We start from the raw sequence: 20,577 nt of genomic DNA on the forward strand, positions 1-20,577 counted from the left end.
CTATTCTTTTTAATTCCCCAGGGGCCATTTTAAAACAGGCAGCGCGTCGCAGTTGGCCCACGGGCCGTGGTTTGACCATCTCAGTTATGTGCTATAGTGTGGTGATGTATTGTAAGTTGTGAGTTTAGGTTATTGCAACATTTTATTTCAATGTAATACATGTAAATAGAAAATATAAATAAATACAAAGCAACTTCTGACTGTTCTATTATATAACATTATGCAAAATAAATGTAATAATATTAAATCAAAAGTTTTTTAAACCAACGTTACAGTTAGTGTGAATCTGTTGTTGTGGGCTCTACTTCCACACAGCTTAAGTCCTGTGAGGAAGTAGTGAGCCATGGCCAGTCCAGGCAGGGGAGAGTAACCATGAGTTCAACAAAGCAGCATGAACAACACAGATTTTGACACAGATGCAATAGATGTTATTTTAATAGGTGTTCAAGAAGTAATAGTTGCGTCAGCAGAAAGTGTAAAAGGAATAATAGTTGCATCAGCAAACAGTGTTATGACATAGGAGTTGTGGGAGGGGAGGGGAGAGGAGAGGAGGTAAGGTAGCTGAGGGATCCCTCACTAAGCAGGGGTTCCAGTAAGGCAAGGCTGCATTTAACCACTGTGCGGTAACAATCAAAAAAACACATCTGTCATGATGATCACCAGTAGCATAAATTAGATTAAGCACAGGTTGTACAAACTATCAGAGGAAAGAGACTTTAAAGATCCGGCATAACTTTGTCACAAAAAAAGAAACAAAAGGAAGCCATGATCTACATTCTAGTAAAGGGTAGGTTATCATATACACCTTCATGTATAAATGGATGCATATTCAGTTGTATATTTTATTGTTTCTTTATTCAACTAAACCTATAAAAAGGAACAGTAATAAATAAGTTAAAACTCAAGCATTCAATTGTTCTATCTGATTGCAGGAGCGTCTTCGTTTTATAAACTGTCCTGATCAGACTTTCACTTCTACTGCAAAGGAAAATAAAAGAAGTAGCAAACCAGGGAAAATGTTTGTCCCACCACTCAAAATGCAAGAATCTCTCAGTTATCAGTCTCATGGATGCTCACACAGTACAGGAAGTCCTTTGGACTTAAAACCTCCACACGTTTCCATTGAGTTTGCAGCACAGCAGCTATCCTGTCATGAGAACTGTCGGTTGTAACAAACTATGCACCTAAGGAACAGTATACCATCATAGCATACATACAGTACAATCAAGACTGAATTAGAAAAATACAGGTACAAAATGATTACATTCAAGAAGACAGTACTAGCACAAAAGGGTATTATAGTCATTTAGGTAACTAATATAGGAATTTCACTTTATAGAAGCATTTTCTAGATAGAAAAAGTGACGGGATGGGAGATGACAGTATATTATGGCTGTTTGGTAGATGTGTGGATTTGTTATTGACTGGATTCTCGCATATATAATAGTTAAAATGCATAATTTTCATAGAGTGGGTAAAAATTATATCTTTTCTTCAAAGACCATGATCATTTTGGTTTGGGACATAAAGGTGCAAATACTGTATATTAAAAGAGGCATTGAGTGGTGCCTTTTTGTTGCACTTCATTCCAACTCTGAGCTCAAACACCGAGGAAATCCCACTGGATACACAGGATGAATTGTGCTGATATTGTTACCTGAAGATTTACACACCTAGGAAATGCAGTGCAACTGTTATGCCAGCTTTCTTTCTTCTTCTTTAAAAAAAAACAGGATTCCATTTGAATATAACTTTCCCTTTTCTTTGGCAAATGTCATTAAACTCACCTGCTATAAGCAAATATATCTATATTTCGGGGGAAGACAAATTCTTTGTCTTTGCAAAGAATTACACTGATGTCCACCAGTGGAAGAACTATACATTTTACTGCTTGGATGATATCATCCTTAATGTAACTTTTTCTCGTTTCTGAAAAAATAGATATACCATTTATTATTAGGATTATCGTAAAGCATAACGTGCTTCCCTTAAGCTTACCTGGGAAACATTTGCAGTTAGTTTGTGTGATAATGAGGACAAATTTGGAGAGGAATTATAGATTTGTTGCATGTACTGTACTATTTGCACACAAGAGCCTATCAGCAAAACACTATTACCATGTAACAATGCCTTGATATAGGAAAAATGTTGTATTTCAAGACGCACAAGTTCTCTAAGACCCATTCATTTCTCATCCGTCTGTCCTGTCGTTAAGTGTCCAAAAACACTCTGAACACGTCTCAACACGGGTGATGCAGTCGCAGTCAAATACACACCTCCAGAGGTGAGGAGACAAGCTCACTGTCTAGAGACGTGCATTTTATCTCAGTGCCGGTTTGCTTAGCAGGTAAGCGTAGATGCATTCATCGTCTGTGAGCTTGATCTTTTTTGACAACATTCTTAATCCAGTAAACTTGACCTCAGGAAAAAGCATAAAGAAGACCTAGTAAAAAGAGCATTATAAACGCAGACACATTAACAGAAGAATGATTAAATAGAAAACAAAGAGCGATAAAAAGTTAGAAATGTGAATCTAAAATGTGATAAATTAAGTATTGGTCTACACAGAGGAACAAAAGGCTGCTAGGGAAGGAGGCGAGGGGTATCAGCTCTGTTACCCTTCATGCTCTTCCAGCTTCTTGGGAAGATGACTAACGACGAAGCTTAACTGCTTCCTTCCTTATTTTCCTCCTAAAGCTGGGTCACTGTAAACAAACGTGTGGCCATGACAGAGGCATGGAAATGGAATGATTCTGACCAAACATGAACAAAACAAAGCCCAAAATAAAGAACACAGAGTTGCATCTAAACAATATAAATACTTCTAAACAATGAAAACATTGATTACACGTGACCTCTGAGTAGACCATTACTTGGCAATAAAATCTCAAAAGGCCAAAAAAGGGGAATTTGTTATCAAATGCCTCGTCTCCATTAGCTCTGTGAGCAACCATAGTATAGCCGTTGGATTTCAACACATTCAATCAATATTGTTTGCGCATAAAATCAGATCATTTTTTCTGTATTTAGTTTTTTCAAATTGCTCATTTGATGAGACATGTAGTATAAAACAAATTCATGACACAAATATTCCACTTCGATGAACAAACTTGTGATCATTTTCTGTTGTAGCGTGAGGCTTCTTTAGCCAGGTCCTGAGGACGTGACGACACTATGGTGACCTGACGACACTATGGTGACCTGACGACACTATGGTGACCTGACGACACTATGGTGACCTGACGACACTATGGTGACCTGACGACACTATGGTGACGTGACGACACTATGGTGACATGACGACACTATGGTGACCTGACGACACTATGGTGACGTGACGACACTATGGTGACCTGACGACACTATGGTGACCTGACGACACTATGGTGACGTGACGACACTATGGTGACCTGACGACACTATGGTGACGTGACGACACTATGGTGACGTGACGACACTATGGTGACCTGACGACACTATGGTGACGTGACGACACTATGGTGACGTGACGACACTATGGTGACCTGACGACACTATGGTGACCTGACGACACTATGGTGACGTGACGACACTATGGTGACCTGACGACACTATGGTGACCTGACGACACTATGGTGACCTGACGACACTATGGTGACGTGACGACACTATGGTGACGTGACGACACTATGGTGACCTGACGACACTATGGTGACGTGACGACACTATGGTGACCTGACGACACTATGGTGACGTGACGACACTATGGTGACGTGACGACACTATGGTGACCTGACGACACTATGGTGACCTGACGACACTATGGTGACGTGACGACACTATGGTGACGTGACGACACTATGGTGACCTGACGACACTATGGTGACGTGACGACACTATGGTGACCTGACGACACTATGGTGACCTGACGACACTATGGTGACCTGACGACACTATGGTGACGTGACGACACTATGGTGACCTGACGACACTATGGTGACCTGACGACACTATGGTGACGTGACGACACTATGGTGACCTGACGACACTATGGTGACGTGACGACACTATGGTGACCTGACGACACTATGGTGACCTGACGACACTATGGTGACCTGACGACACTATGGTGACCTGACGACACTATGGTGACGTGACGACACTATGGTGACCTGACGACACTATGGTGACGTGACGACACTATGGTGACCTGACGACACTATGGTGAAGTGACGACACTATGGTGACCTGACGACACTATGGTGACGTGACGACACTATGGTGACCTGACGACACTATGGTGACCTGACGACACTATGGTGACCTGACGACACTATGGTGACGTGACGACACTATGGTGACGTGACGACACTATGGTGACCTGACGACACTATGGTGACGTGACGACACTATGGTGACCTGACGACACTATGGTGACCTGACGACACTATGGTGACGTGACGACACTATGGTGACCTGACGACACTATGGTGACCTGACGACACTATGGTGACGTGACGACACTATGGTGACGTGACGACACTATGGTGACGTGACGACACTATGGTGACCTGACGACACTATGGTGTAGGAACACCGTGACTGGTGGAGACAAGGCATCTATTACCCTTCCAAGAGCAACTCAAACTTCAGCTACAAATTAGTGCAGTGTTTATGTCATTAAAAAACACCTATTCCATGAAATAAGTTGCACTCAAGGAATTAACCTTTCTAATTGCTACGCAAACTGCAATAAGATCAAGTATTGACAAAACTGCATTTCACTATTTAAAATGTTTACACTGACTTTAGGACTGTGATGGCGTCGAGCAAGAAATGGGTTCTAGGTCTGGGTGGGTGGGTGGGGGGGGGGGGGGTCTGAGTGGGAGGGTTAAGGCTATATTTGAATCACTTTCACACAACCTCCCCATCACAAAGAGGTTCTGAAGCTGACCTACTGTCTCATAAGCCTGACAGGGACACTGTGAAGCTACCACTAAAGGATAAGCAGCACGACTAACACCCTCAGCTCGAGCCACCTCTAGCTCAGATGCTAAGTATGCACAGGTTTACTCTTACACATCCAGTCTAACATGATTATTTGAAGCTACCACATACCATTTTACAGTAGCATAACTTACATATCAAATACTCAACCACGAATTCTTGGTAGATCAGTGTACCACAGGGACACACTCAGCAAGTGGTTGTTAATGGAAGTCTGTCCATCATGATCATTTACCCTGGTTAAAGTCATTTTGGGTCGAAGCTGGAGGAATGCAAGGGATCAGAACTATTCTACCCGAGGTGGAGGGAGCTCTTCAGTAGGCGTGTGCGTGAGGTAAAAAGGTGACAGAAAGCTGTGTTTGTCTAGAAAACCAATGCAGTGTTGGGTTTTTTGCTGGACCTAAAATGCTAATATTTCTTAAATCGCAAGACTTGACCTTGAAAACGGCCTCTACTTGACAAAACGGTGTAAAATAAACCCATGACAACCATCTCTACACGGGAAGCCATGCACTGGGGGACAGCGTGGTTCTTCCACAGGCCCAAAGGGAGCATCTAAGAGGGGTGAGAGGAGTTCAGAAAGGCATCCTCACTCAAACCAAAGGAAGGCTTTCTGGGGAAACACTGAGATAGTGAGGAACACCATGAACCCCGGCTCAAGCAAATTCACCACAAGGAAAAGTGGAGTCCGTCCAAAGCTTCCTGATCAGGTCTCCCTTCAGTGTAGGTAGTAAAGCTCCACTGCCAATGTCCATGTTGGGGCTTCTCATAACAGCAGCAGAGTTTCACTGATCAGCACAGGAGATGAGGACTGGAGTCTGGGCCAGCTCCTTCTTCTGATTCTCAACCAAGCCTCTCTTGCCTCTGAAACACCATGTTTAAGAAGATGAAGAGTTTGTTCACACTTTTTCAAATAGCCAGTGTTTTTTTTATTAAACCATGTAGGGAATCTGCACAAAGCTACTTTTTTGCTCTTTTTCGTCATTCAAGATGAGAAAGGTACTACTTTATGTGAGAATTACATGATGAGGACTGACACAACAGGCCTCATCAAACAGTTTTTGAGTCATTTACTTTTCTCTATGAGGTTTGTTTGAGTGTTCCAAGTCAGATTCAGCAAACCCTCTTACCTGCATAAACTTGTTGTAAATCGCTAGTGTCAACCTGTTTGGAGGCACTCGATTATGCTTATGATCAAATCTCACACATTTCCATTTAATGCTATCTGTTTAGGGTTTAGGGCTTTACGTTGTTGGGCATCAGCAATAGAACAAGTAACATTCTGTATTAAGCAGTGTAAGTAGTCCCAGTAGGGGACCTGAACAACCCTACAGCTGTCCATCAAAGAGCTGCACTGTGACAGACACATGAAGTGAGACGTCACAAAATCTCTTGCTGAGGCAATGCAGAGCATGACTGACTGGTCGAGTCAATGTGACTGACAGAGGCCATTATATTACAGGTGATGATGGACTGTGAGGTGTCCTAATGGAGGACGTTCTCTGGGCAGAGACCTGCATTAAGACCCTGAGGGGGCTGTTGGGGCTTTCCGAACAGAATTAAAGGAATTGTTACATTTATATTCATTCAGATTGACGCGCTATCATTCTTAAAGCAAAGATAAACACTATCTGCACATGACAGTAGGAAAAAAATAGTGATTGTGCCAACTACTCTCAAATCAGTTGTATGAGCGTCGTGGCTCCTGCATGAGGCCATGACAACAAGCAGAAGTCTAGTCTAGATAGTTGCATTTCAGTTTGCTAGCAGTGACATCTGGGTAGACTTTTTGTTAGTTTGTTTGAATGTAATTGGTAGATATGTTAAATAGACAGAATAATTAAAACCAAACAAACCAATTGAATATTAAACTAGCAAAAGAATGACACATTGACTTAAAGGGATAGTTCTGTGCCTTTAGAAGCAGGGTTGTAAGAGGTACTTCTTCTTCAATAGATGTGGAGCAAAGCAAAGTACTGCTGTGGACGTATTTCAGTTATGTGTACACTATATTTAGAATATTTATCTTCATCTTGTCGGGAACTGAATTGAAAGTAAAATCTATCCATGCTCTGTTTAAAAGGCACCAAATAGTGTAGACACGTTTCACTTTCACTTCATAAATATTGTAAACATAGCGCACCAAACTGGTTGGGATTTCTTTGTTGTCTGAAAGGTTGTGTTGCTGTCCCGGTCCACAGCAGTACATTGCATTATTTCCTGAAGCTGGGCTGTGTCTCTACCTGTGAACGTTTTCCATGGCTGCTACCTCAGCGAGGGCTGCCAGGCTAAAGAAAGCAGGTAGCTCTTGTGGTGCGGTGCTCCTCTCTGCCTCCTCCTCTTCCTCCGCTGCTCTGGGATTACTGTAGCACCCTTTTTCATTGCATAAATTCTGTTGGGGTAATGGCTTCTTATCCTCTTCCTGGTTCAGGTCCCTAGTTTTGTCCTCTGTGACAACAAACAAACAAAAAACATACAATTTCAGGAACACCATCAAAAAATCTGTTGCAGAGCATTTGTTTTTATACATTGTATTGATGTTATTAAAAAACAGCATTTGAAGAGACAATGCATTAGTGTCTGCCATGGTAGTAAATGTACATCTTCATTGTAACTAGTTACTAGTTTCAGTTAACTCTGATCCATACAGAAAGAAATGACAAGGAGACACGTATACCGTATCAGAAATATTGACTGAAATTCCATGAATCTGTGTGTTAATGGTTGGTTATTTATTCATTTACACATATTTTCAGTTGTCTAGACACAATTCTAAGGCCTTGTGATGTCAACTGGACATGTAGCTTTATTTTCTAGAGGTCTGAAGAACTCCCTTCTGGACGCAGTTCGTCTCTAGCTACAGTAGAAAGCTCTCAGAATGTTCTAAAAGTACAGCTCATAAAAGTGAACTAAAATAATAAGAATAATAGCATGACCATTATGTTATGGTCAAAATGTTCCATTTAAATCACCAACATGTATCACTTTAACATACAGTGATACATTCTGGTTCAAACTTTACAGATCTTTCTAATCCCACTCTTACTGATCAATCGATCGGTCGTCACTCACCCTCGACTGGAGACACACTGCCGTCAGCTGTGCGCACCAAGTGTGTGATCTTGGTCTTCCTGGCCTTCCTCTTCTGGCTACCAACTAGCATCTCCATACTAGCGCTGCCCTGGACATCTGGGCACATTATGGCAACGGGGGCACATGATTTGGCTTTTGAATGTGAATCCAGCATGGTGGAGTCACTCTGTACCACTGCTGTTCACAGGTAGAAATGAAAACCCAATGAGTTTCAGTCCTCTTAACAAGAAGGTACGTCACAGAGACAACACTTCTTCTTTCATTTAGCATCATTGTGATTTCACCGGATCTAAGTGTGTTGTTGGCAAACAGGCCTACACACCTCATTTCAATAAATATTTCTTATGAATATATTCATTTATTTATCAAATAAATAGTGCAACCTGAAACATATGAGTGTAGTTCATAAATTATAGATTTGTACAGCCTTGTTAATGCAAATAATAGCTTTTTAATGCTTTGAAGGTAAATTCTGTAATTCAAGTGTTTTTTTCGTCAAAAGGAATTTTAAAGCAATAAACTAGACATCCAGACTGCTGCATATAAAATGTGGTAATGGATAACAGCTAGAGGCATCTGGTAAATACCCTGCTTCATAATGCACAAACATCAACGTTCTAGTTCACCTTTGTCCACTGCACCTGGTCTCTCCTTTTTGTGTTTGTGCTTCCTAACAATCTTGTGGAATGAAGTCTTTTTCTGAGATGGAGATGGCCCTGATATAGCAAAGAAACAAAGAAAAAAGGAGCATGGAAATGCTATGTTATGGAGTCTTTAACCAAGAGAAAACATGACTCTACCAACAGGAGATGGATGAGATGAGAGGATATTAAAGAACAGTCACTGTTTTATTAGGCAGAGACGTCTTTCATTTCTTTCTTACCCTTCCCGGCTTTAGAGACTTCCTCTTGGACGATGGAGCTGTCAGGCTTCTTCTTCTTTGTGACAGCGGTCCCCTTCTTATCAAATGTCATTGGGCTGTACTGTGGCAGGCTGTTAAACTTCCTTTCAAACTCCTCCTCCAGTTTCCCTAGGCTGACATGTGAAGTTCAGAGTTTATATCTTTGAGCATATAACCACATTTTAAAACAACACAGAGGTGAAAGCATCATATAATACATTTCCCCCCAGAGATTAGTAAAGTATCTTAAAAAGTGAGAGCATCAGAACTACCTTCCTCACACCCAGGAATATTACAGAATGTATGAGTTTCCAGTTTCATTTTCATTATCAAGAATTTTCAATTCCATTTCAGTTCTATATCCTGTAAACACTCCGACGGACCTGTACATCTGTGTTATGTACACAACTGCTCTTTATAGGTAGATACTGGTGCGACATGTCTTTGGAAAGCTAAGATTCTTGTGATTCGATTTATGCAAACCATTTCAAGATACAGTCAGAAGGGACTAATATTACTGTTACCAGAGAGTGGTGCGCTTAAAAACGGGGGGATGTAGTTATAATTTAATGTATAGAGAGATGTGCACTGCAGATGGGGATTAAAATCACTCACCAGTGCATGTAATATTATAATGAAATTACAGTACATTTTAACCTGGATGTTACTCTGAATCTGGACCATAATAACTGCATCTGATGTAGAAACTGGGGAGAAGCAACTACGGCAAAACGACATTAAAATCCGGGCAAACGGTGCCCAAATCATGTTATATTAAAATCATTGGAAGTTGTCTGTAAAGCTTTATGAGTCGTGTGATGCTTGTGATGTTGTTCTGCTGGAGTCACATTTCTTAAGTCTATACAACGGAGTTGGTGATTGCAAAGTTATTATGACCTACAATCAGAACGGCCACAATTATGAGAATAAGACCCAGGCTGAAAAATCCTGGAATTTGCCTTTAATATCTTGAAGGAGTAAAAAGAAAAAGAAAAGTGAATGTGACAAAATAAATAAACATGTCTTGAAAATTCATAAATCAAAAAAATTGGATTGGTGTAGTTTGGTAAAGAATAAATAACTTTAAGAGTTAATAGGATTTACAAACGATAGGTCAGATTTCCAATAGTATGTTTAATACAAGGAATGACATGAAGATGACTGTACTAAATGCTCCGCAGAAAGGTACAACATAAGACTCACCCTTGTGAACATTCTTCTTTGGACTTGGACTTCTTCAGCTTCTTGGGGTTATTAGGTCCTATCTGAGAAACTGTCCAGCTGTCATCACTCCAGTTTGCATCATGATCCGAGGCACGGAGAGCACCTCTTTTACCTGCAGACATGAAGCATACACTGCTTCAGACAAACAGGAAAAGACCAGTCATAAAATCTCAGTTAGCCCAAGAATGAAAATGGATACCTCGGTCGATGTTGGCTCTCAGCGAGGTCAGCATTCCCTCAGAAACGAGGGTTTTGTACAGGGCGCCTTTACAGCTCCGCTCTGATTTCCTGGAGCCGTGGCTCTCTGTGTTGGAGTCACAGGTCCCTTCACTCAACCTCTCCTTCCCCTTGTCTTCCTCTTTGAGCTTAGAAGGGGAGGGGCTGCAGGGGGAGAGCTGGGGCTCTGCCATACTGTCCTGCAGGTCTGTGCTTCCTATACCTGCTTCTTCTGCCTGCGTCTTGGGACTGACGTCAATCATCTCTTCTGTCATTTCCACCTGAGAGGCACTGTGCTGCCCACACTGCCCGCCGTCCTCCTCCATCTTCTCCTCTTTGTCTTGGACTAAGGCCTTGACTTTGGGCTTACTCTTCTTTTTGGGCACACCTGAGTTCCCACTACTAGGATTGCTCTGCATCTTCTTCTTGGGCTTCTCCTCTGTGTCCTTCCATGCCCCTTTGGCCACTGCCTCGATCGTACTGAAGACACTGTCCACGTTTGCCTCGGCAGGGTTATACTTCTTAAGGATCTTCTTTGCTGAGCAGGGGATCTCATCGGTATCGTTTGACTTGGCCACCTCTTTTTTCTTGCTCTTGTTTTTGACACGTGTGTTTTGGCTGCTGAGTTGTGGGGGAATGGCATCAGTAGAGGTAGAAGTGACGGAGGAGAGCGAAGGTGAGGGGGCCGATGTGTGAGGGGCGGGGGGGCAGTCGTCTCTGTCTTGTGTCTCCTCCTTGATCTCTGGCTTGACTGTGGTTTGCTGGAGAGAGGCTGTAGAAGAGCTGTCCTCAGGCTGCTGAGACACCGCGGTGTCCATCTTTCCAGCTTCAGAAGCTAAGCACATCTTCACCGACACAACAAAAGAACTCAATGGTAAACCAAGCAATATAAAGTGACAACAGTCTATGCTTCTAATAATACGTTGCTACATTCTTTCTAAATGGATCAGACGTTTCTGTAACCTTTTCTTAATCTTTCTATCAATCTTGCCATGACTGAATACTTGATTCCTCCTATCGGTGCCTCACTTTACCGTGTGCCCTTATCAGACTGATAGCATTAATGATAATGTGTCACATGACAGAGAATCAGATTTATGCCAATGATTGAAAGACACAGTTATGTGAATTTTTGTCTACATTGTTAAATCAACGGCAGTGAAGGATTCATTTGGACGCTCTTTACACAGTTACCTTTGAACCATAACCTTTACTTTACTTTTGAGTATACGGATAAAAAGACAAAACGTGTGAAAATATAGACAGCAAATATCACAGTGAAGAGCTTTTAGCTAGCATACACTTCTCTGGGTGTATCTCTTTCTAGCACACTCAACTCAACTTTGTGAGCTTAGTCATATTTTTACAATATTTTAATATCTGACGTGAAAGATAACTCATGGTATCGGGTCTCCAGTCATGAAATAAAGCTCCATGGTGTAACTCCAGATGAACTATGTGCAAACTGTTGAATGCTTTACCTCAGCAAGCTGGAAGAGAGCAGACTGTCTGCATGGTTTTCCTTCAGGTGCCACAGAGAGAGATGACTGTGAACATACAATAACATGTTCTTTGAGATCACACTGCTCAGCTTTTTTAGTATTCAGCAATATTCACTGTCTACATCAGATGTCACTGTGTTTACTGTTCTAGTAGGACAGAATAAAGCTCTTCAGGTTAAACTGGCCTCACACTGGTGATCCTGGATGACCAGTGTCATAACGCTGGTCATCAACTGGCTCTGTGCACTCAGGGTTTTTTACTTAGTAAGATATGAAGAAACAGTGACACCAGCTGGAAAATAATGTGATAAAACGACAGCAAAAAGTGATATTCAACGAAGTGAAATGTATGAAATATATTCACATAACTAGAAAAGAATAAAATGTTAAAATACTAGAAAAAATGTCCAGATTAATATAGGTTAGGATAGAAGACCATAGATTTAAGTGGAAATGATGACTATGTATGCACATTATACAGTAAAAATGAATGTCAGACTGATTGTGCTGGCAGAGCAGAGAGAGGAGAGAGATACGATGTGTGGATTATTATCACATATCACCTCATGTTATTCTGGTCTGCAGTGATGGAATACGAGTCTAAAAGCTTCAGCACTGTCAGGATGAAAGAAACTATAATCCTCACTATTTGTGTATTTTGTGAGGTAAACTATCTCTGTGTTTGTTAGAAGCTCAGAGAGGACATATAGAGAGCTGATACATTCAAATATCTATTGCTCAGTATTTCTTATCACTTCATTGTAAAACTCTTTGGTCCCGTCAGGATCCTGCATGAATGGTGACTTCATCTTTGCAGTGAGCTCACTGGTCAGTAGTTAGGTTTGGATCTGATCCTCTGAAGTTAGCCATGGTTACCAAAGTTGAACATCGTTCAGCTCATCTTTTGAAAGCACATTGTATTTGCTCAGCAAATGTCGTAGCATCAAACTGTTAGATTGAAACAGACTTGTTGGCCTGAGGATGGCACTAAAAGGACTATGCAGATCATTTTCTTGCCATTTATTATTAAGGCAGTGATCATTTTGGTTCTACCGAGAAGTAACATGGTTGATTAGTATTAGCTTTGTGTTTGCAGTGACTGGAGGAAGTCACACTGGATCTGACAAATATCTGTAAAAAGGTATAAAGGAAAAGCTTTGTCTGTCTGTCAGCTACTGTTTAAAATGTGTTACTGTCATGAACCAAAGTAACTACAGAGGCTGTAGAACAAAAAGTCAGTTATGATAAGTGGTGCATCATTCAGCGACATTCAGTCATACCTCTGCCAGGGGGGATGAGGCACACTTAACCCTGCTCTCAGTGAGGTCAGGCACTCTGTTCGGTATTTTCCCAGACAACATCTGTAGGGTGAGCAAGTTATTAAATAACAAAATCAGTGTTAAAGTGGGTTTAGCCGATCACCATTCACACCAATGATCTTAGTAAAACTGAGGAAAGCACAAACTTTCAAGACAAATGTTGTTACAACCCTTTGATTAGAAAGTACTAAAAGAAAAAGCACTCGTTATGCAGAATGTTCCATTTCAGAATAACATTATATTATTAGATTCATTCTCTTATGTATATGTGCCAGCATCATTTGAATGTGCAGCTGATAAAGTGGGGCTAATTTGAACTTCTCTACATACTGCTGGGTATATTCATATTAGTAATCTGAAGTATTCAGTAAGAGTAGAAGCAACATTAAATGGTAATACTCAAGTATAGTACAAGTACCTCAAAACTGTACATTAGTCCAGGACCTGAGTAAATGTACTCAGTTACTTTCCACAACTAGCTACTGCACTAGCAGGTCACTGATGTGGTCTAGTCAGACCACATCAGTGACCTGCTTTAGAGAGACAACACAACCTCCAGTATCTGGTGTAAAATGTAAAGTCTCAGAACAAACCTCTTCCTCATCCCCTGGACAGGAGTTCCCTTCGTTGGCTGTGTCCGGTAAACTGGGTTTAGTGCTGGAAGGGATCTAGAGAGGGAAACAATACCATATTAGCTGGTCTGCTAAACAAAAAGGGAATTGAATATTAAAAAGTATATTGTATAAAATACAGATGAAACCAGCATCAGTAATTAGTTTGATAGTAGAGCTGGTTCATGACAAGGATGCACCCATGGGTGTCCTCCAGCAGTGACCTACCTCTCTGTTTGTGAGGGCGTGTTCCCCAGCTAACAGCAGCATGCTAAGGCCTCCCATCTTTGTAGGATCTGACAATGACAGTAGTTACAAAAACAATCCAACATTTTGTCATATAGTCCACAAACACACAGTCTTATATTATACACACCTGCCATGGCAAAGTTTAACTGTGGCATGCTGTCAGTTTTGGGCACTTTTTTGGCAGTGGAGGAGTCCTTGGATGAGTTGGAAGAGAAGGACCAAACTTTTTTGCGGGGGTTGCTGACTGGCTGACAGGACGGGCTCTTAACTGGTTTGCTGGTGGTGGGACACCACTTGTAGCCCGGGTTTGCCTTCATAAAGGCATCCTTGTACTGAAAGGACAGAATAGATTTGATTACAAGCAAAACCTTGAAGCCTCTGGTATCATATCATCAAATCAAATCAAAATCAAAGTATTTCATTATAGTAATGTTCGTAATATTTCACCAAATAATGTTCTAAACTATAAAGTGACTTTGGCGCGACTGTCAGGATGGTTAGAAATAAAGTTAGTGCAGGTGCATGAGTCACCTCCTTGGCCATGTCAGTGTATTTCTGCTTCTCTTTAGGCTCCAGCACAGCCCACCAGTCAGCCAGGATCTTGGTGGCCCCGCGGTTATCCAAGCGCGGGTGTTCCTGCCGCACCAGGGAGCGGTGGCGTTTGCAGAAGAGGAGGAAGGCATTCATCGGCCGCCGTGCTCGCTGTTCACTCGAGTCCTCCTCCACTTCCTCTGTTGTGCTGCCACACTGCACCTGGGACTCCTGGTCCTGGCCACACAGCCCTGGCTGCTGAGAACAAGTTCAGAAACCATCAGATTGTTTTCTGTCCCATCAGTGTGAGAAGCTGACCAATCTATTGTTCAGTGCGTGGACGGAGGTGATTACATGACCTGCCAAGCCATAAACTACACTCACCTTCTCCAGCTCCTCTTCATCCTCCTCTTCTTCCTCCTCAGAGAAATCCAGAGCCTTTTTGGAGAGAAGTGGGTGCCACTGCAGGCACTTGCGTTTCGGGCGCTTGCCAGTGACCTCCCCTGCAACAGGTGGCTCCTTGCCCCTTCCTCCACCCTTCATGGTACTACCGCACCTACAACAGATTGGGCACACCGTCAGACCATGTCTATACAACACATTAGTTATTTATTATCTAATGGAAGCAGATATACCAACTAACAAAATATTAGTGTTTATAACTGTAACTAGTGGAAATGTAGATGACCTGATCAGAACATTCAAGAACTTCAATGAATCATTTTTATATAAATAATCACATCAGGCTGGAATCCCGAAAACAGTTCATAAATATAAATATATATATGATCCTGAAAAACATATCTGTAATACATTTGGACCAAATTCAGTGCTGTCGTGGTTATCAAAGACAATTAGCAATATAAGTTGAGCTCTGGCTTCCAGCTGCAATAAAATAAATTATAAATGCTAAAATGGGGGCCGGTCTCTGTCCCATACAGCATCATGAAAGTCTCTTTAAACCTCTCAATTGCAGCTTGCGGCTATATTTGGTTTGATTAAACAGGAGCAAGTGAAGAAGCTAAATGATCCCCCCCACTGACCATTATTTCATTAGCCTAAATTTACTATATTCATTTTCTCCCTTAACTTGCCTTGGAAGAGCTCAACTGTGGACCTGAGTAACATGAAACAGAGCTGCAGAGGATGGCTCTTTAAAGCTGATGGACTTAGTAGTGACTTAGATATTGAATTGGGTACTGCTCACTATCAAATCATGGTCTTTAAGGTTACAGAGCTCCACTGACGTACTAATGAGTAGAACTGATAGCACTGAATCTTAAGTGGATGTACGTCAAGGTTTACATGGTGGTCCACAATGTCTGACTGGAATTGCAAAAAAGTCATTACACTTCAAATCACTCTTCTCCAGTCATTATTTTACACACTGGAGTGCTCTTTTTATGAAGCTGCAACAGGTGATGCAGCTGCAGTATGCAGGATTTGTTTTAGAATATCTGCTTCAAGGCATTTTTGGCACTTTGCTAGGGGATCAGTTCGAAATAATAATATTAAGTAGAATGGTTAAATAATATGCAGTCATATTATATTATATAATATGCAGTCACTCTGAGCCGTTAAGATGTAGCGCTGCTTTGAGTGCATCTTTAACATGTCAACAACACCCATCATTATCACAGAATAGAGGGACTACAATATGAAGCTATCTCAGCACTGTAACAGTGATTAAGCAGACCATTGTTTCTACGTGTGTGTATATGTAGACATATATACACATCCATACATAGATATATACATACATATATATATATTACATATACATACGCACATATATATGCATATACATAGATACATATATATATGTACTTATGTATTACATACATAGGTACATAGTTACATATATATACATATTTATAGACATATACACAGTATATACATATATATACACATAAATATATATACATACATATATATATATCTGTCTGCTAAAACGCTAACGTTACCCTAGCCATAATGCTAACTGGCGCTACGATTTAAACAGGCCTGGGAGGAGAGCATATTTATAGGTATAAATATATTTTTTTATTTGTATACAATTTGATATACAACATGATCTTAAAAACTAACATGCTATGTCACATGTTATCTAAATAAGTTGATGTTACATTGCTGCATGTTGCCCTAATGCTGAAGAAGTTCCACAACAGTTTAGGGATTAATCACACAGTTCATTTCCCATGTTTCCAGAAATGACAGCATACTATTTGTTTGCAATGATCAGTCAAATGAGGTTACCACACACTTGGGACAAAGATGTAATGATGAGGATGTCGATGGAAACCGGTTTTCAGTCTCATATTTCATTTTTATATTTTTTTTTTTTACACGTGTGCCACATCCGCTTTACGTCAGCACACTCCTGAAGTGAAGAAGGCATACTTACTTTTCAACAGCTGAACTCATTTTTTGGGACAGTGCTGAAAAAAGTTAGTCAGATTTTCTATCAAATTTAGTTCAAAGATAGAAAATCAAAATCGGCCCAAAAAATGTCAGTGCATCTCTAGTAAAAGATGATATTTTACAGTTTAACAATGAACTGACGTCTTATTACATATATTTATGCAGGGGTCGGCAACCTTTACTATCCAAAGAGCATTTTGCTCTATTTTCCACCAAATAAAATGTGTCTGGAGCCTCAAAAGCTATTTGATATCACAGCTTATAAAGTTTTATATATACAAAAACTATAGTTTGTTGAATTTATGAAATTATAGAACAAGAATAAAGACAATTCTTGACATTTTATTGCTATGTTACCTGTTATAACAATATAAAACTCTTATAAAGAGGAGAAAAAAATATGCTATTTTTTGCTCATCTCCAGTGTGATACTTTTCAGAAAATGCCGTGTGCTTGTTCTTGAAGCGTCTTTCAACATTAACAAATTTCTCGCCACATATCAAGCATACAGGTAAGCCAGCATCGTTGGCAGTGAAAGCAAATGAATACGTCCACGCAGAATTAAACTCTATTTTCCTCCGTGACTTTTCTGTTTTTGGATTCATCCATTGGTAGTTTACCGAGGGGGGGTCTGCAAATCATGATCAGCCACGTAATAGGACGTAATAGGATGTGATGCACATTTTAGTTGACAAAATATTAAAACATTTTTTTATTTTCAGTGACACAGTATCACCTCAAACCCCAATATAAGAGGTGTTCCCTTTGAAAGATTGTCCACTGTGCAAAAAATTAAATAACTAAAATAAATGTATTTCCATGTTATATTTTGTCAAAGCCTGAGGCCATGTCCACACTACTACGTTTCCATTCCACATGTTCTGCTACGTTTACACTGAGCGTCCACACTACGCCGGAGTTTTCGAGCATCGAAAACGGAGGAGTTTGTAAACATGGGGGTTGCCTCATCATGTGGACGGTTGTAAACGCATACGTTTTGAAACGATGACGTAGACGCCCACGTTCGATACTTGATTGGTTCTTAGCAGTCACAACGTGTCCTTCCCTGATTCGTCACGCCCCTATCACCTGACCCTTTCCCAGAAGATCACAAACAACAACAGTCTTGATCATCGATGGACTACCAGGTTAATTCAACATGGACACCTGATTACAGGTTTTGCTGACCTTGTTGTCTTTACTAGCAGCTGTTGTCCAGTTAAAGTCTGCTTTTCTGCGGAGGAAGCAGCTGTTATTGGAGCGACTAGCGAGCGACATGTCCAGCGGCGTTATCAGACCTACGGAGCGGCTGTCTGAAAAATAAAACTTCTACAATTTTACAGGAAATGTGTCTGTTTGAGTTTATAGAGGAAGATTTTAGAGAAGATCTTAAGTCATTATTAAAGACTACTTTATTACTCGTATTTTTGTAAACTAAGCAACCAATCTACTTCCTGTTTACATCCACCCGCATGCCCAGTGTACGTGAATAGTCACGTGATATTTGTTTTCAGGCGTTTTAGTGTGGACGGAGATCATCTCGAAAACGATGCTGAAACGCCGTGTGGACGTATTAGTGTGGATGTAGCCTCAGGGAGCCGCAACAGAGGGGCTGAAGAGCCGCATGCGGCTCCAGAGCCGCGGGTTGCCGACCCCTGTATTTGTGTAATAAGAAGTATATACTACAATGTACCCATAGCAAAATTATTTTACTCCCTAATATTTGTATCGGTCTCTAGAATCAGTATCAGTCGGGCTCTAACCGGGATGGAAGAAAACATCAGGACTACTGAATAGAATCTGACAAACCGAGGGTTCTACTAGTCATTGCTGTTGACCAGTGGTCAACATGTTCCTCTCTGTTACTGGTCAGCACAAGAGCTGCACACGATCAATAATGGACTCTGTGCTTTCTTAGAGCTTTCCTCGGCTAGTTTTTGTTGAGAAAATGATAACAGGGACAAAGTCACAACAGAAAGTGGTCAGTTAGCTGCAGACCTCTGCTGTAAAGTCACTAGCTATGTAAAGTGATTTATAGGTGAAATATTTCCTTGATTCTGTCAGATCAAATGGGTACATAATTAATTACAAAAATGTAGGTATCATGGAAAAACCACACAACGCTGCAATAATTGGATTTGCTGTATGGGCAGAGTGTCTTTGACCCTTGCACTAAGGTGTCTTATAATGGTCTGAAGCTGTTAATTACTTCATTATAAGTCATTCAGCTAAACGAAATGTAACTAAGTCAAGAAAAGTGGAATTGCTCTAACAAACCCAGGAGAGGGTTGTATAAAACAATATGCATCCTAACAGCCACGTTCTCCTCATATGAACTGCATATAATGTTTTGCACAAATACACATTAGTGGAATTACTAATTAATTAAACATCTCTGTATAATTTCATTTAGTGGTTTGTCCTTAACATGTTTGCACTGCATCTATGACACAAATGAAATTAGCAATCAATGAATGAATGCATGTATTGGTGTGGACATCATCTTGACTAGATGCCTGTGTGTGTATTCATGAATGTTGAGTGAAAAAACAGGGATACTTACAGAAGAAAAAGCTATGGGAATGCTGTATGAGTGATGAAGATGAATCTGCCACAGCCTTTGTCATGCAATGACGATGACCTATAAAATACAAGACACCACTCTCAGTCATGCGTTACACGGTCATCTCTGTAACGATACTCCTACAACGTGAGCTCGGCTGCAGGACAAATGTGTGCAAAGCAACTTTAACAGAGCAATAGTGATTGACCCCGCGTAGCACGAGACCTCGTCAGCTTCAAAGTACGGTGGGACATTTTGTCTGATCTGATTACCGATCACTTCAATCGTGCAGTGATCCGCCCTTGTGGCCAAAACCAAAACATGTAGGCCGAAACCCTGCGACCACTGGACGCCTTTCATACATGGCATACAGCCTAATGAAGCAGGCACAGTAGCCGTGAGGGTTTCACTACGCACAGGTTTCACGTTAGTTTGTTCTCAGGTGGAACTGCTGATGCCCGATCGGACGGTCCGTCTCGGGAGTTGAGCCACTGTATCGAGCTTCTCGCGCAGAATAACAACACTAAATGTGCAAGCTATGCGAATAAACAACGCGTTTGCCTACCTAACGTGTTCCCACCTTCTAAGCACACATTTTCATCTCCGTGCAAAAATGTCGATCTGAGCTCTGACAAGACGGACGAGCCGAATGAGAGTCCATCTTGCTTTGGTTTGGAGGAGAAACCCCAAGTACAGTACAGTAGTGGGGATATTCCACTGCTGTCAAACTCCCCAATGACAATGTCGTCGAAATGTCTCCATACATCCACAGTGATTAATTAAACTGGGGATGTTCTGTCCGGGCACATGCGTCTGTGGACAGCATTTTGCTGGCCAGTGGCTCCATTTCCTGGCAGTGTTACTAGGAATAAAAGTAGCTAGTTAGCGTGCTAGCTCTATAGCCTGCTAACTGGACGTGTGACGGTTTTAACATGCAATGGTTTCCGAAACATTGTAAGCT

General features: G+C 41.1%; 1 protein-coding gene across 2 annotated transcripts; it reads right to left on the bottom strand.

The window, feature by feature from the left end:
- Positions 1-4,874: 4,874 nt before the first annotated feature.
- On the bottom strand, positions 4,875-15,184 carry bbx (BBX high mobility group box domain containing; the record flags this gene model as incomplete). 2 transcript variants are annotated; one of them, XM_079172364.1, is made up of 14 exons in its annotated part: positions 4,875-5,850; positions 7,230-7,434; positions 8,059-8,256; positions 8,706-8,795; positions 8,963-9,114; positions 10,184-10,316; positions 10,404-11,265; positions 11,902-11,967; positions 13,203-13,283; positions 13,835-13,909; positions 14,081-14,148; positions 14,229-14,433; positions 14,633-14,890; positions 15,017-15,184. In XM_079172364.1, 14 exons carry the CDS (start codon positions 15,173-15,175, stop codon positions 5,772-5,774), a joined length of 2,631 nt encoding a protein of 876 aa, XP_079028490.1. In that variant the 3' UTR covers positions 4,875-5,771. The 2 variants fall into 2 exon arrangements, with proteins under 2 accessions (XP_079028490.1, XP_079028489.1); XM_079172363.1 differs by having other exon boundaries at positions 14,633-14,887; positions 15,017-15,175.
- Between the last annotated feature and the right edge of the window lie 5,393 nt (positions 15,185-20,577).

Source organism: Pholis gunnellus, assembly GCF_910591455.1.
Source record: "Pholis gunnellus genome assembly, chromosome: 13".
Lineage (NCBI taxonomy): Eukaryota > Metazoa > Chordata > Actinopteri > Perciformes > Pholidae > Pholis > Pholis gunnellus.